This window comes from Eschrichtius robustus, chromosome 10 (genome assembly GCF_028021215.1).
Source record: "Eschrichtius robustus isolate mEscRob2 chromosome 10, mEscRob2.pri, whole genome shotgun sequence".
Lineage (NCBI taxonomy): Eukaryota > Metazoa > Chordata > Mammalia > Artiodactyla > Eschrichtiidae > Eschrichtius > Eschrichtius robustus.
The window spans coordinates 82338522-82357075 of record NC_090833.1 but is presented as its reverse complement, the minus strand read 5'-3'; the positions used below and the strand labels follow the sequence as shown (position 1 = coordinate 82357075).

The window sequence follows — 18554 nt, the reverse complement described above, 5'->3', positions numbered from 1 at the left end:
CTGAATGAGCAGTTAAAGCAAGCAGCCAGGTGCATTGTATTTGGAATTGTGTGTGGTTTTACAAACTGTGGATGTCTACTAGGTATTGAGTTGTGAAATCAGTGTTCTGAATCATAAATAGCATTAGAAAAATTAAATGGCATACACTAGGATAAAATAGAACATAGTAGAGTGTGTTGCACCTAGGCAGGGTATTGTTTGGTATCCTTTTGGTTCCCCTTTTTGGTGTTCCTTTGGTTTTGTGTGTGTGTGTGTGTGTGTGTGTGTGTGTGTAATGGCTCGCAGTATAAAATGAATTTCTCACTGTGGATTGCAGTTAAGAGTTTGGAAGCTCCTGCTCCAGAGAGCAGGGTGAGTGAATTCATCTGTCTTAGCACAGACCTATTGGAGTGAATGAGGCACATTTTAGACATGAATGTACAAGGCAAACTCTGGCTGAAACATAAATGTGCTTCCTTTGCAGAGGGAGACCAAAGGGCAGTTTCTTATTGACCACATCTGCAACTACTACAGCTTGCTGGAGAAGGACTACTTCGGCATTCGTTTTGTGGACCCAGAGAAGCAGCGGGTAAGAGCTGACCACTATCTGGACCCATTTGGGGGGGTCACTCAGGCTTTGGGGTGCTGAATAGGTTCTTCTCAGAGCAGTTGTGGTGCACTTGTTCTCATGGTTATTGATCACATGAAACTTACCAGCCTGGGTATGTGTGTGCGCACGCATGTGTGTGTGTGCATGTAATTGTGTATAAGAATCTGGCACTGTTCTCACTGGACTGAATGAGACGGGGGAAGGGAAACTTAACATTAGGGCTTTCCAGAAAGCTACTCCCACCTGGTTGAAGAGAGAATGTTCTTGTGCCCTTTGAACCCAGAGTTTGCCAAAGCTTCTCAAACAGTGGCTACATAAAATCTCATTATAGGGAAAATCCACCCCTCACTATAAAAAGTTATTAGTAGAGAGAGGAACAAGGGGGTGACTGTTTTAATGGCATGAAGTTTTCTTTTGGGGATGATAAAAGTGTTTGAAACTTGATATAGGTGATAGATATACAACATTGTGAGTGTACTAAATGCCACTGAAGTGCACATTTTAAAATGGTTAATTTTATGTTATGTTAATTTTACCTCAGTTTTTAAAAAAGTTTTTGCAGATGATGGGTTAAGATACTTTGCAAGCTGCTCCTTGGGCACCACTAAATTTGACAGCCTCCATTGTATTCCTGCTCCTGGACACACCTATCCTTCCTGGTCTCTGTTGATGCATAAGAGTGAGCGGGGGAGTCTTGGCTTTTGAGCCAGTGTACCAGCCTAAGAGTGTTCGGGTATGGCATGTGCTGAACTCACAGTGATGTGTGTCCCTCACATCAAAAGACCTCAGGAATCTCCATCCCAGCTCCTACCACCTAGCGTTTCTCATTCCTCAACCCTACTGTGGGGCCCAGCTATGGATTAAAAGGCCCTGTACCTATTCCAGCCTGTGTTTCTTACCCTGCCCTACTGACAAGCAGGGCAAAGTGTGAAGGGGTTAGCTGGGGATGACTGCCTTCTTTAATTTGCTCTCCTCCTTACCAGTGTCTCTGGTCATCTTCCTGTCCCCTTTTCCCCTCCTCACAACCCCACCTGGTTCTTGGTTTTATATTTACTGACTAATACAATGAGGGAGAGACTCACAGAGTGTATTTTTGTAAAGGAGGAGGATGTTGAAGGAATAGATTAATCTTCTGAAACATGGAGAATCTTATTGACCTCTCAGTAGGACCTAATCCTCTATAAAGGGATATAATGCAGTGGCTCAGAAGAAGGAGATTTTGGTTTCCTGTAGCACTTGAGGAAGCCTTGAATGGACCAAGCATTTATCTGAGTGAGAGGAAGGTAGCAGGACATTGTGAGGATGTAGAGCTGACATGAGATCACGGAGGGAATTTGCGTGGTGTTTACTACTGAGTAACAGTGATTCCCAGACCTGGCCCTGCAACTAAGTCAGTTTAGGTATTTGCTAAAAATGCTTAGTGTGGACCTTATTCTAGACCTCCTGAATCAGAATTCCTGGGGCTAGGGTCAGGAAGATGTATTTTAAGACATCTTGATTCTAATTTTGATGCATCCATCCCAGCTTTGTCTCCTGACCGGTTTGGGGGACCATGGCATAAAGATGTTTATAGACATAATTTCTTATGGCCTATGAATATATTACCCTTGTATGGAGGGAGAAACAGGCTCAAAAACATTGTTACTTGCCCAAGGTCCCACAGGTAGTAAGTGATGCAGTGAGTATTTGAATTTAGAATTATGGTTCAGAGTCCCCATGGCCAAACAGACTCTGTGAACTATATTAGTCATCTAAGCACCACTGAAAATAAATTATGTTTGTGCAAAATTCTAAACAGCCCACCTGCAGAAGTAACTCTGGCTACCATTAGTTGAACATTTATTATATGCCAGGAATTTGATCATATGATCTTTAGTGTTCCCCAAAACACTTCAAGGAAGGGGAAACTGAGGCACAGAGAGGGTCAGTGGCTTGCCTATGGCTAGTAATTATAAGAGGAAGGATGGAATCTGAACCCATACTCTTTCCATTTCATCTCTCAGGTGAAAATTTGAAACATAGCCTAGACTAGGGATCTGTAAACCCTTTCCATAAAAGGCTAGATAGAAAATATTTGCAGCTTTGTAACTCAAAAAACTTCTGTTGTAATTACTCAATTATTAATTTCTAGTGGAAAGTGGCCATAGACAATACCTAAATTAACGGATGTGTCTGTGTTCCCATAAAACTTTTTTCCAGTGAAAGTATTTCACAAAAATAGGCAGTTGGCCATAGTTTGCTGACCCTTGGTCTACACAATAGCTGGACACCATTTAAATGCATAAGCCTTTTCCATTCCTCTTGACCCTCTCGTTGGGGAGATACTGGATAAAATATTAAGCAAAGTCTTTAGGATTAGAATCAGGGGTATCAATATGAACCCATGTTTTTTAATATACATAGATAAATACAGAAATAAATATAAGGGGTGTGTGTGTGTGTGTGTGTGTGTGTGTGTGTGTGTGTGTGTGTATGTATTAGGGTGGGGGGTTAGTAAGTATACATATATTTCCAAGTCCCACCTGCTGAGATAACTTAGAGGCAATGACACCACTGTAGTAATAAGTACACCTAGCCTTCAGATCTTGATTTCAAACACCATGCTCTAATAAAAGGAAGAAGGGCTCCTTGCAGAAAAGGCTGATTCTAGGGCTGGGGTAGTGAAATCACAAGGTGAGCTTGGAGCATCTTGTGGCACCAGGAAGTAAAAAATTACTCAAAAACCAAAATGTAGGGCACTAGGAAAGGCACAGAGCCGATGTGAAAGAACTGCCAATGGCCAAAACTGGAACAATTGGAGTTCAAAAACAAATGACCGCGGGCTTCCCTGGTGGCATAGTGGATAAGAATCCTCCTGCCAATGCAGGGGAAACGGGTTCGAGCCCTGGTCTGGGAAATTCCCAAATGCCACGGAGCAACTAAGCCCATGCCCCACAACTACTGAGCCTGCGCTCTAGAGCCTGCGAGCCACAACTGCTGAGCCCATGTGCCACAGCTACTGAAGCCTGTGTGCCTGGAGCCTGTGCTCTGCAACAAGAGAAGCCACTGCAACGAGAAGCCTGTGCACCGCAATGAAGAGTAGCCTCCACTCGCTGCAACTAGAGAAAGCCCATGCGCAGCAACAAAGACCCAATGCAGCCAAAAATTAATTAATTAATTAATTTAAAAAAAACAAATAACAATAGCATTGGATTATAATCCATAGAATGAAATAAATATCCATGAGACTATACTGATATAAATAAATAACTGCATAAATAAATAAAAGGGGGAGAAGAGGCAGCTCTTCCTTACAGAAGAATTCCAATTAATTAATGTAGGGGGAATGAGAGAAATAGAAATCTACCATTAGAGTGCCAAAATAATAATTGTTGTGGGCAAGATCGATCAATGAATGCTAAAATTAATGGGCAACAGTTTGAGGAGAAGCAGGATATTTGCACAGTCTCAAGGAAGTCCCCTGTCATTTGTTTTTGAACTCCAATTGTTCCAGTTTTGGCCATTGGCAGTTCTTTCACATCGGCTCTGTGCCTTTCCTAGTGCCCTACATTTTGGTTTTTGAGTAATTTTTTACTTCCTGGTGCCACAAGATGCTCCAAACTCCATGCTTCCCTTCTGCCGGGAGCCCAGTGTTTTTTTTTTTTTTTAATGTTTTTTGTTTGTTTGTTTGTTTTATTTTTGGCTGCGTTGGGTCTTCGTTGCTGTGTGCGGGCTTTCTCTAGTTGTGGGGAGCAGGGGCTACTCTTTGTTGCGGTGTGCAGGCTTCTTGTTTCAGTGGCTTCTCTTGTTGTGGAGCACAGGCTGTAGGCACATGGGCTTCAGTAGTTGTGGCACGTGGGCTCAGTAGTTGTGGCTCACAGGCTCTAGAGTGCAGGCTCAGTAGTTGTGGCACACGGGCTTAGTTGCTCCGTGGCATTTGGGAATTTCCCGGACCAGGGCTCGAACCCGTGTCCCCTGCGTTGGCAGGCGGATTCTTAACCACTGCACCACCAGGGAAGCCCGAGCCTGGTATTTTTAAATTATTGATACAAGGGGAAAAAGAATAACTTTATAGTGGAAAGACTTGGCAGACACCACTTTAACCAAGCGATCAGTGTTAATATCAACAATAAAAAGAAATACCAATGTCATGGACTCCCCAATACCATGCACTGAGAAGGGCACTCTCTCTCTGTGGTATTCTTCACAACAATGCATAACCTCATTCAAATCTGGAGGGAACATCAGACAAACAAAAGGGAGAGACATTCTCCAAAACAACTTACCAGTACTCTTCAAAACTGTTCAGGTCATGAAGGACAAGAAAAGATTGGGGAACTCTCACAGATTAGAGAGATGCATCAACTAAGGTAATATGGAATCCTGGATTGGACGCTGGAACAGAGAAAAGTGTAGTAGTTGGGAAAACTGGTGAATTCCAGATTAAGTCTGTAGTTTAGTTAATAGTATTGGGTTAATATTAGTTTCTTAATTTTGATAATTGCTCTATGGCTATATAAGATGCTAATATTAAGGTAGATGAGTAGTTATGCTATTTTTGCAACTTTTCTGTATGTCTAAAATTATTTTTTTAACTTAAGCTTCTGGGTTGATATGCTTCATTTTTCTTTATATTTTGACTTGGTTCACCTTAATTTTTAGTGTCCAGACTCAGGTAGTAGATTAGTGGGAAAAATAAGGGCCGCTCCAAAACAAAACCATCTTCTCTGATGTATTCACTAACTTGCTTAGAGGGCTGCCTGAATAGTTCTGTTTTCCCCTGCAATATAGCCATTATAGCCTTTTGATTTTGAAGATACAGTATGAGTGTAACTTCCACATGGATTGCAAAGTAGTTGCTATACAAAACTGTATGGACTTTGTACTCAGAAAGAGGCTTAGACTTTGTACTCATAAAGATGCTTGGACTTTGTACTCAGAAGGATGCAAATTAAATCCCATCTCTTCTGGGTAGTAAGCTGTGTGATCTTGACCAAGTTATTGAGCTTCTCTGAGTCTTTGTCCTGATTGTTAATATAGATAACAGTACCTACATGTAAGGTTGATATGGGAATTAGAGATAAGCTATGTAAATGCTTAACAATGGTATATATGGAGTACATGTTATGTGTTATTTTTATTATTAATTGTTACTATTACTTTTACTATGTATTAGCTAGGTCTAGGTGAGACAATTGCAGGAGGAAATACAGCCATGATTGGCAAAGTCTAAAACCTAGAAATGTTCACAATAACTTCTTTTAAAGGCAGGATAGCCATTATTATGATCTTTGGGGAGAGAAGAGGGAGCAAGTGAACCTTGGGTAATTATTGGGTTGGCCAAAGAGTTCATTTGGGTTTTTCCATGGAAAACCCCAAAAAAACCTGAATGAACTTTTTGGCTAACCCAATTTTAAAAAAGGGCTCAAAGACACAACAGTATGCTGATATGAGAGTTTTAAGCAGAGATTAATTTACAAGCATTGGTTTATTTTTTGTTTTTGTTTTGTTTTGTTTTACCAGCTCGTGCACTTTTTCTCAAGGGAAAATAAAACAATGAATTATTTGGATAGAAAGCTAATCAAGAAAAAATCAAGTTAGTTAGAAAGCCTGAAGTGGTACTTACCTCTGCTGTGGGAGTTGGTGGTTTGCCTACAACTCTTCACAACTTGATTTATGGTACACCATTGTGGAATATTAAATATTTAACACTATTACATTTGGAATACCATATGTTCGACAAGATGTCTTATGCCCCATATGCTGTGAGAGTGGTGAGGACTGAGTCAGTAAATGATGACTATCTTTTACTATTTTAATAGCGAGGGCCCAGAATTTCCATTATTTTAAAAATTTGATGTAGGATGGGACAGATTGAATACTGGTCAATAAAAGTCCTCTTGAATTTCCACCACATTTATCTTCTGAAGAACTCATATAATCTTAGTTGCCTAAGATTAGGGAAAAGCTGGGTAGCATCCTCCTCATTTTATTGGGAGAGAAGCTGGGACTGCAAGTTTAGAAGACTTGGAAGAAATAATTCCAGAAGAAACAGATCTTACTTGGCTTGTCCAGATATTTTTTATTAAATGTAGCATAATCTTTCTACCACTTCTGCTCAGGCGCTAGGGTAACTTCCCTTTGGAAAGATGAAGTTTTGAAATAATTAGTTGGATTTCATAATTCTACTTTCTATGGCTATGGTTTGAGATGTCCACTGTCCTGGTTTCCCTTCTTATTCTTCCACACTTCCCTCTTTCCCAAACCCAGCTAGGGAAGCCACCCCCAGTGCCTTAGAACTGAGGAAGTACCCCAACCCTAGCCAGCCAGAGGAGGAATTATACCAGGACTTGGTTTATAGCCTTCAGGGAGATTGAACCCAATGCTTTTGATTTTTAACTTCCCTGTCTCTAAGCATTTGTTTAACCCACTTACATGACTGTCATTGACTTTTCTAACTTAAGGGCTATTCTGACTCATACCCAAAGACAACATATTTAGTTTGGAAATCTACACCCCTGGGGCAATCTCTGCAAGCACCCTTGTTTTAGGGCGTTCTGTGTCATGTGACCGCCAGACGTCCTTTCTGATAGGATGACCTGGGAAATCATGGATGCAAGGACATGCTGAATACTAATGCCTCCTCCCTCCAAATATAATTACAGCCCTGAGGTTTTTATGTTGGCAGCCAGAAAGAACAAGTGAGCCTGTCAGTGAGTCTTGTTAATAATGGGAAAAGACCTTGCCTATGTTAGAGCAATTTGCTTTTTCTGGAAGCAGCTTTGGGGAGGACATGGAATGGAAAAAAACAGGCCCAGTGATTTGAAGTTTCACTCTGGGGATGGTGCCAGGAAGCTAGACAGCATTATGTCCCACCAGCTGCTCCTGCTTTGAAAGGCTACTTCCTGGGGAAATTGCTTCATAGATGCTCGAAACTAGGAATGAGAGTGGTATCTGAGATCTAGGGCAACCCTGCACTAAAGTGGAGGGCTGTAATGCTGCCTCAAGTCACTGGTCATGAATTTGCTTAATGAGTCCTCTTTTACTTTTGAGTCTCAGGGGTATTAAATATTAAGAGTACTTGGATGTCTCTTTCGGGAGGGGTATGGACAAGTAACTTGGCTTTCCAGGAAAAGACTTTGGGTACTCAAGTTACAAGGAACACAGCACTATCATAACAGCTTGAAAATTGGATATATTGTGTAGTGGTTCAATTGTGGTCCAAGGTATTAACACTGACAGATTTGGTGAAATTGTCATATTCTTTCAGAAGAAAGCAGAACTTGGTGTTTAACTAAAATTATTGCTCATCGTTGACTCTATCTACACCTGATGTCCTCTCCTGGGAAGGAATGGGATGCCTGATAAAGACAGGTTGCAATCTGGAAGTCACTTAGCCAATTGAGATGTTACAATTTTAGTGGTGGGGAGGAGCAAACTCATGAACTGGTTATCTTGTTCAGGTCAAAAGGCAAACATAAGGAAGGACTTCTGGGAATATGGCAGAGTAGGAAGACCCTGAGCTCACCTTCTTCCATGTGCATACCAAAATTACAACTGTTTACAGGGCAGCTATCTATGAAAACAACCTGAAGACTAGGAGAAAAGATCTTTCACAACTAAAGATACAAAGAAAGAACCATAACATGACAGGTAGGAGGGGTGGAGACACAGTATGGTCACACAACTGGAAGGTGACCCACAAACAGGAGGATAGTCACAATTGCAGAGGTTTTATCCATGAAGTGAGGACCCTGAGCCCCACATAAGGCTGCCCAGCCTGGGGGTCTTGCACCAGGAAGATGGGCCCCCAGAACATCTGTCTTTGAAGGCAAGCAGGGCTTGCAGATGGGAGAGCCAGAGGGGTGTAGGGAACAGATTCTGCTCTTAAAGGGTGCACACAAAATCTCGTGCACTCCAAGTCCCAGTGAAGAGGCAGTCATTTGAAAGGATCCTGGGTCAGACCCCCTTGCTGATCTTGGAGAGCCTCCTGGAGAGGCAGGAGGCAATTGGGACTCCTGCTAGGGACATAGACATTGACAGCAGCCATTTTGGAGAACTCATTCTATCACAAGGACACTGATAGAATGGTGAGAAATGTAACCAACCTTAGGCAAAATGGAGACAGAGGAATATGTTCCAAATGAAGGGATAAGACAAAACCCCAGAAGAAGAACTAAGCAAAGTAGAGATAAGCAATCTACCTGAAAAAGAGTTCAAGTTAATGATCACAAAGATGATCATAAAGATGCTCAACAAACTTGAGAGAAGAAAAGATAAACACAGTGAGAAATTTAACAGAGTTAGAAAATATAAAGAACCACAACAAAGCTAAAGAACACAATAACTAAAAAAATAAACTAGAAGGAATTGACAGTAGATTAGATGATACAGAGGAACAGATCAGTGAGCTGGAAGATAAAGTAGTGGAAGTCACCCAAGCTGAACAGAAAAAAAAAGAAAAAGAATTTTGAAAAATGAGGATAGTTTAAGAGATCTCTGGGACAGCATCAAGCATATTAATATTTGTATTTTAGGGGTCCCAGATGGATAAGAGAGAAAGGGTCAGAAAATTTATTTGAAGAAAAAATAGCTGAAAATTTCCCTAATGTGGGAAAGAAAAAAGACATCTCGGTCCAGGAATCACAAAGAGCCCCCCAGAAGAAACCCAAAGAGTTCCACACCAATACACATTATCTTTAACTTTTGCCATTTTAATTATAAAAAGAGAATCTTAAAAGCAGCAAGAGAAAAGCAACTAGTTATGTACAAGGGAACTCCCATAAGACTATGAGCTGACGTTTTGACAGAAATATTGCAGGCCAAAAGGGAGTGGCATGATATATTCAAAGTGCTGAAAGAAAAAACCTACAGCCAAGAATAGTCTCCCCAGCAAGGTTCTCATTCAGATTTGAAGAAGAGATAAAGAGTTTTACAGATAGGCAAAAGCTAAGAGTTCAGCAACACTAAACTGACATTATGAGAAATGTTAAAGGGATTTTTCTAAGCAGAAAAGACCACAACTAGAAATATGAAAGGAGAAATCTCATAAGTAAAGACAAACATGTAGTATAGGTAGTAGGTCAATCGCTTTTAAAGCTAGTAGGAAGGTTAAAAGACAAAAGTAGTAAAATCATCTATATCCACAATAAGTAGTTAAGGGATACACAAAACAAAAAGATGTAAAATATGATGTCAAAAACGGTAAACATGGAGGGAGGAGTAAAAATGCAGGGTTGTTAGAATGCATTCAAACTTTAGAGAGCAGCAACTTTAAAAAATTGTGCGTGTGTGTGTGTGTGTGTGTGTGTATCCTCATGGTAACCACAAACCAAAAATCTTTAACAGATACACATGCAAAAAAGAGAAAGGAATCCAAATATAACACTAAATATAGTCCAGCAGTCCCCAACCTTTTTGACACCAGGGACCAGTTTCATGGAAGACAATTTTTCCACGGACGGGAGCGTGGGGATAGTTCAGGTGGTAATGCGAGCAATGGGGAGCGGCAGATGAAGCTTTGCTCGCTTGCCCACCGCTCACCTCCTGCTGTGTGGCCCGGTTCCTAACAGGCTGTGGACTGGTACCAGTCCATGTCCCGTGGGTTGGGGACCCTGGATACAATCAACAAATCACAAAAGAGCAAAAGAAGAAGAAAGGAACAAAAAATAACTACAAAGACAACCCCCAAACAATTAACAAAATGGTAATAAGTACATACCTATCAATAATTACTTTACATCTAAATGGACTAAATGCTCCAATCGAAGGACACAGTGTGGCTGAATGGATACAAAAATAAGACCAATATATATTCTGTCTACAAGAGACTCACGTTAGATCTAAAGACACACACACAGACTGAAAGTAAGGGGATGGAAACAAGTATTCCATGCAAATGAAAATGAAAAGAAAGCTGGAGTAGCAAGACTTATATCAGACAAAATCGACTTTAAAACAAAGACTGTAAGAAGAGACAAAGACAGATGTTACATAATGATCAAGGGATCAATCCAAGAAGAAGATATAAGAATTGTAAATATATATGTACCCAACAGAGGAGCACCTAAATACATAAAGCAAATATTAACAGACATAAAGAGAGAAATTGATAGTAACACAATAATAGTAGAGGACTTTAACACCCCACTTACATCAATGGACAGATCATCCAGACAGAAAATCAATAAGGAAACACTGGCTACACTGAAGTATCACCTCACACTGGTCAGAATGGCCATCATCAAAAAATCTACACACAATAAATGCTGGAGAGTGTGTGGAGAAAAGGGAATCCTCTTGCACTGTTGGTGGGAATGTAAAGTGATACAACCACTACGGAAAACAGTATGGAGGTTCCTTAAAAAACTAAAAATAGAACTACTGTATGACCCAGCAGTCCCACTACTGGGCATATACTCTGAGAAAACCATAATTCAAAAAGACACATGCATCCTAGTGTTCATTGCAGCACTATTTACAATAGCCAGGACATGGAAGCAACTTAAATGTCCATTGACAAACGAATGGATAAAGAAGATGTGGCACATATATACAATGGAATATTAGTCAGCCATAAAAAGGAACAAAATTGGGTCATTTGTAGAGATGTGGATGGACATAGAGTCTGTCATACAGAGTGAAGTAAGTCAGAAAGAGAAAAACAAATATCATATATTAATGCATATATGTGGAATCTATAAAAATGGTACAGATGCACCTATTTGCAGGGCAGGAGTAGAGATGCAGATGTAGAGAACAGACGTGTGGACATGGTGGGGAAGGGGGTGGGATGACCTGGGAGATTGGCATTGACATATATACACTACCATATGTAAAATAGATAGCTAGTGGGAACCTGCTGTATAGCACAGGGAGCTCAGCTTGGTGCTCTGTGGTGACCTAGATAGGGTGGGATGGGGGGGTGGGAGGGAGGTCCAAGAGGGAAGGGATATATGTATACATATGGCTGATTCACTTCATTGTACAGCAGAAACTAACACAACATTGTAAAGCAGCTATACCCCAATTTAAAAAAAATAAGGAAACACTGGCCCTAAACAAGACTCGAGACCAGCGTACCTAATAGATATATATAGAACATTCCATCCAAAAGCAACTGCATACGCAGTTTTTCAAGTGCACATGCAACATTCTCAAGGATAGATCACATGCTAGGCCACAAAACAAGTCTCAATAAACTTAAGAAGATGGAAATCATATCAGACACCTTTTCTGACCACAGTGCTATAAGACTAGAAATCAACTACAGGAGAAAAACTGAAAAAAAAAACAAAAACACAAAACATGAACACATGGAGGCTAAACAATATGCCACTAAACAACCAATGGGTCAGTGAAGAAATCAAAAAGGAAATTTAAAAAATGAGAGAAATGAAAATGGAAAGACAATGATCCAAAATCTGTGGGACCCAGCAAAAGCAGTTCTAAGAGGGAATTTTATAGCGATATTAACCTGCCTCAGGAAACAGGAAAAATCTCAAACAATCTAAACGAACTAGAAAAAGAAAAACAAACAAATCCCAAAGTTAGGAGAAGGAAAGAAATAATAAAGATCAGAGCAAAGGTAAATGAAATAGAGACTAGAAAGACAATGAAAAAGATCAGTGATACTAAGAGCTGGTTCTTTGAAAAGATACACATAATTGATAAACCTTTAGCCAGGCTCATCAAGAAAAAAAGAGAAAGGGCCTAAATAAATAAAATCAGAAATAAAGGAAGAGAAGTTACAACTGACACCACAGAAATACAAAGGATCATAAGAGATTTCTAAGAACAATTATATGCCAACAAAATGGATAACCTAGAAGAAATGGAAAAATTCCTAGAAATGTACAATTTTCCAAGACTGAATCAGGAAGAAATAGAAAATAGGAACAGACCAATTACCAGTAATGAAATGGAATCAGTAATTTTAAAAAAACCTCCCAACAAATAGAAGTCCAGGACCAGATGGCTTCACAGGTGAATCCTACCAAGCATTTAACATTTATCTGTCTCAAACTATTCCAAAAAATTGAGGAGGAAGGAATGCTTCTGAACTTATTCTATGAGGCCAGCATCACCCTGATACAAAAACCAGACAAAGACACCACAAAAAAAGAAAATTACAGGCCACTATCACTGATGAACATAGATGCAAAAGCCTCAACAAAATACTAGCAAACAGAATCCAACAACACATTAAAAGGATCATACACCATGATCAAGTGGGGTTTATCCCAGGAATGCAAGGATTCTTCAATATATGCAAATCAATCAATGTGATACACCATATTAACAAATTGAAGGAGAAAAACCATATGATAATCTCCATAGATGCAGAAAAAGCTTTTGACAAAATTCAACACCCATTTATGATAAAAACTCTCCAGAAAATAGGCATAGAGGGAACCTACCTCACATAATAAAGGCCATATATGACACATCCACAGCCAACATCATTCTCAATGGTGAAAAACTGAAACCATTTTCTCTAAGATCAGGAACAAGACAAGGTTGCCCACTCTCACCACTATTATTCAACATAGTTTTGGAAGCGTTAGCCACAGCAATCAGAGAAGAAAAAGAAATAAAAGGAATCCAAATCAGAAAAGAAGAAGTAAAACTGTCACTGTTTGCAGATGACATGATACTGTGCAGATGACATGATACTATACATAGAGAATCCTAAAGATGCTACCAGAAAACTAATAGAGCTAATCAATGAATTTGGTAAAGTAGCAGGATACAAAATTAATGCACAGAAATCTCTTGCATTCCTGTACACTAATGATGAAAAGTCTGAAAGAGAAATTAAGGAAAGATTCCCATTTACCACTGCAACAAAAAGAATAAAATACCTAGGAATAAACCTACCTAAGGAGACAAAAGAGCTGTATGCAGAAAAGTATAAGGCACTGATGACAGAAATTAAAGATGATACAAACAGATGGAGAGATAGACCATGTTCTTGGATTGGAAGAATCAACATTGTGAAAATGACTATACTACCCAAAGCAATTTGCAGATTCAATGCAGTCCCAGTCAAACTACCAATGGCATTTTTCACAGAACTAGAAAAAATTGTTCACAATTTGTATGGAAACAAAAAAGACCCCGAATAGCCAAAGCAATCTTGAGGGGAATAAATGGAGCTGGAGGAATCAGACTCCCTGACTTCAGGCTATATTACAAAGCTACAGTAATCAAGACAGTATGGTACTGGCACAAAAACAGAAATATAGATCAATGGAACAGGATAGAAAGCCCAGAGATAAACCCACGCACATATGGTCTCCTTATCTTTGATAAAGGAGGCAAGATTATACAATGGAGAAAAGACAGCCTCTTCAATAAGTGGTGCTGGGAAAACTGGACAGCTACATGGAAAGGAATGAAATTAGAACACTTCCTAACACCATACACAAAAATAAGCTCAAAATGGATTAAAAACCTAAATGTAAGGCCAGACACTATCAAACTCTTAGAGGAAAACATAGGCAGAACACTCTATGACATAAATCACAGCAAGATCCTTTTTGACCCACCTCCTAGAGAAATGGAAATAAAAACAAAAATAAACAAATGGGACCTAATGAAACTTCAAAGCTTTTGCACAGCAAAGGAAACCATAAACAAGACAAAAAGACAACCCTCAGAATGGGAGAAAATATTTGCAAACGAAGCAACTGACAAAGGATTAATCTCCAAAATATACAAGCGGCTCATGTAGGTCAATATCAAAAACACAAACAACCCAATCCAAAAATGGGCAGAAGAGCTAAATAGACATTTCTCCAAAGAAGATATACAGATTGCCAATAAACACATGAAAGGATGCTCAACATCACTAATCATTAGAGAAATGCAAATCAAAACTACAATGAGATATCACCTCACACTGGTCAGAAAGGCCATCATCAAAAATCTACAAACAATAAATGCTGGAGACGGTGTGGGGAAAAGGGAACCCTCTTGCACTGTTGGTGGGAATGTAAATTGATACAGCCACTATGGAGTACAGTATGGAGGTTCCTTAAAAAACTAAAATTAGAACTACCATACAACCCAGCAATCCCACTACTGGGCATATACCCGGAGAAAACCATAATTCAAAAAGAGTTATGTGGGCTTCCATGGTGGCGCAGTGGTTGAGAATCTGCCTGCCAATGCAGGGGACACGGGTTCGAGCCCTGGTCTGGGAAGATCCCGCATGCTGTGGAGCAACTAGGCCCGTGAGCCACAACTACTGAGCCTGCGCATCTGGAGCCTGTGCTCCACAACAAGAGAGGCCGCGATAGTGAGAGGCCCGCGCACCGCGATGAAGAGTGGCCCCCTCTTGCCGCAACTGGAGAAAGCCCTCGCACAGAAACGAAGACCCAACACAGCCAAAAATAAATAAATAAATAAATAATAATCAAAATACCAAGAACCTCCCACATATTTAAAAAAATAAAATTAAAAAGAGTTATGTACCACAAGGTTCATTGCAGCTCTATTTACAATAGCCAGGACATGGAAGCAACCTAAGTGTCCATCAACAGATGAATGGATATACAAGATGTGGCACATATATACAATGGAATATTAGCCATAAAAAGAAACAAAATTGAGTTATTTGTGGTGAGGTGGATGGACCTAGAGACTGTCATACAGAGTGAAGTAAGTCAGAAAGAGAAAAACAAATACCTTATGCTAACACATAAATATGGAATCTAAAAAAGAAAAAAGAAAACGTTCTGAAGAACCTAGGGGCAGGACAGGAATAAAGACACAGACGTAGAGAAAGGACTTGAGGACATGGGGAGGGGGAAGGGTAAGCTGGGACGAAGTGACAGAGTGGCATGGACATATATACACTACCAAACGTAAAATAGATAGCTAGTGGGAAGCAGCCACATAGCACAGGGAGATCATCTTGGTGCTTTGTGACCACCTAGAGAGGTGGGGTAGGGAGGGTGGGAGGGAGACCCAAGAGGGAGGAGATATGGGGATATATCCATATGTATAGCTGATCACTTTGTTATAAAGCAGAAACACACCATTGTAAAGCAATTATACTCCAATAAAGATGTTAAAAAAAAAAAAAAAAGAGAGAGAGACACGTACCACTATGTTCATTGCAGCACTATTTACAATAGCCAGGACATGGAAGCCCCCTAAGTGTCCATCGACAGATGAATGGATAAAGAAGATGTGGCACATATATACAGTGGAATATTACTCAGCCATAAAAAGAAATGAAATTGAGTTATTTGTAACGAGGTGGATGTACCTAGAGTTTGTCATACAGAGTGAAGTCAGAAAGAGAAAAACAAATACCGTATGCTAACACATATATATGGAATCTAAAAAAAAAAGAATGGTTCTGATGAACCTAGGGGCCAGACAGGAATAAAGCCACAGACATAGAGAACGGACTTGAGGACATGGGGAGGGGGAAGTGTAAGATGGGACAAAGTGAGAGAGTTGCCTTGACATATATACACTACCAAATGTAAAATAGATAGCTAGTGGGAAGCAGCCACATAGCACAGGGAGATCATCTCAGTGCTTTGTGACCACCTAGAGGTATGGGATAGGGAGGGTGGGAGGGAGACGCAAGAGGGAGGGGATATGGGGATATATGTATACGTATAGCTGATTCATTTTGTTATACAGCAGAAACTAACACAATATTGTAAAGCAATTATTCTCCAATAAAGATTGTTTTTAAAAAAAATCTTCAACAAAGTGTGAGCAAACCAAATTCAACAATACACTAAAAGGATCATGTACCACAATCAAGTGGGATTTATGCCGGGGTTGCAAGGATTTTTCAATATCTGTAAATCAATAAATGTGATACATCACATTAATAAATTGAAGAATAAAAATTATATTATCATCTTAATAAATGCAGAAAAAGCTTTTGACAAAATTCAACATCTATTTATGATAAAAACTCTTAACAAAGTGGGTATAGAGGGAACATACCTCAACATAGTAAAGGCCATGTATGACAAGCCCACAGCTAACACTGTACTCAACAGTGAAAACCTGAATGCTTTTCCTTTAAGATTAGGAACAACACATGGATACTCACTCTTGCCACTTTTATTCAAGTCCTAAACACAGCAATCAGACAAGAAAAAGAAATAAAAGGAAATCAAATTGATAAGGAAGAAGTAAATCTGTCACTGTTTGCAGATGACATTATACTATACAGTAAGTCCCCTACATACGAACCTTCAAGTTGTGTACTTTCAAAGATGCAAATGTGTGTTCGCATGTCCAATACATAAGTTACTTCACATGTCTGGCGTACATTGTCACATGCATGCATCCTCTACAAGTGATTGTGCTTTTGTGTACTTTACTGTACAGTACTGTATAGAGTGCAGTAGAACAGTATCTTTATTTCAAGCTAGATCCGCAAGAGGACAACTTCATTAAACTCCTTGCTGTACAGCACGAGGAGCTTATTATTAAAGACCTAATGGAATTGGAGGCCCAGAGGAAGGATGAAGAGAGACAAGAGGAAGAAGAAGATTCATGACACAGGAAATAGCAAGAGGATTTTCTTTATTTGAGGAGGCACTGTTAGTTTTTGAAGCACAGGACCTGAACGTAGAACTGTACATGAAGGTTGCAGCAGCCGTTCAGAATGCAATCCAGTGCTACCATGATGACATGGTATGATGAGAAAAAAAAAGCTACTACCCAGACATCACTGGATCATTTTTTCAAGAGGGTAGATAGAATTGAATCCAGCAAGGAACCAGAACCTGTGCCATCAACGTCAGGCATGAGTGAAATTGCAGCTTGCCCTCCATCTCCTATTGCTGACAATCCTTCAGCTCGACCATCTCCCACTTCCTCTCCCTCCTCCAGTCAGCAACTCTTCTTGCCTGTTCATTCAATGCCAGCTCCTGTATGCCAGCTGTTGTATTGTACTACTGTACTTTTCAAGGTACTGTACTGTAATATTAGAAACATTTTCTTAATTTTTTGTTTGTTTTTTGTGTGTTATTTGTGTGAAAAGTATTATAAACCTATTGCAGTACAGTACTATATAGCCGATTGTGCTGGTTGGGTACCTAGGCTAACTTTGTTGGACTTACGAACAAATTGGACTTATCAACACGCCTGGAATGGAACTCTTTCATATGTAGGGAACTTACTGTACATAGAAAATCCCAAAGTCACCACCAAAAAACTATTAGAACTAATAAATGAATTCCATAAAGTTGGAGGATACAAAATTAACATACAGAAATCTGTTGTGTTACTATATACTAACAACAAACTATCAGAAAGAGAAATTAAGAAAACAACCCCATTTACAATTGCATCAAAAAGAATAAAATATCCAGGAATAAATCTAACTAAGGAGGTAAAAAACCTGTACTCAGAAAACTATAAGACATTGATAAAAGAAATTGAAGACAACACAAACAAATGGAAAGTTATACTGTTCTCATGGATTGGAAGAATTAACATTGTTAAAATGATCATTCTGCCCAAGGTAATCTACAGATTCAATGCAATCCCTATCAAAATACCAATTACATTTTACACAGAACTAGAACAAATAATTCTAAAATTTGTATGGAATCAAAAGACCCTGAATAGCCAAAACAATCTTGAGAAAGAACAAAGCTGGAGGTATCATGCTCCCTGATTTCAAACTATATTATAAACCTATAATAATCAAAACAGTATGGTACTCGCATGGAAACAGACACAAAGATCAATGGAACAGAATAGAGATCCCAGAAATAAACCCACACTTAGATGGTCAATTAATCTATAACACAGGAGGCAAGGATACACAATGGGGAAAAGACAGCCTCTTCAATTAATGGTGATGGGAAAATTGGACAGCTACACAAAAGAATCAAACTGTCCTACTTTCTCACACCATACACAAAAATAAACTCAAAATGGATTAAAGACTTAAATGTAAGACCTGAAACCATAAAACTCCTAGAAGAAAAAATAG

The 18554-nt window shown here is 39.4% G+C and overlaps 1 protein-coding gene across 6 annotated transcripts in view; it reads left to right on the top strand.

Moving 5' to 3' along the window:
• The window catches only part of FRMD3 (FERM domain containing 3), a 371558-nt gene that overhangs the window by 216302 nt on the left and 136702 nt on the right, over positions 1-18554 (top strand). For all 6 annotated transcript variants that reach the window (XM_068552180.1, XM_068552178.1, XM_068552177.1 and 3 more), the window contains one exon: positions 464-568. In XM_068552180.1, coding sequence (XP_068408281.1) covers positions 464-568 — 105 coding nt within the window. The remainder of the gene's footprint in view (positions 1-463; positions 569-18554) is intronic.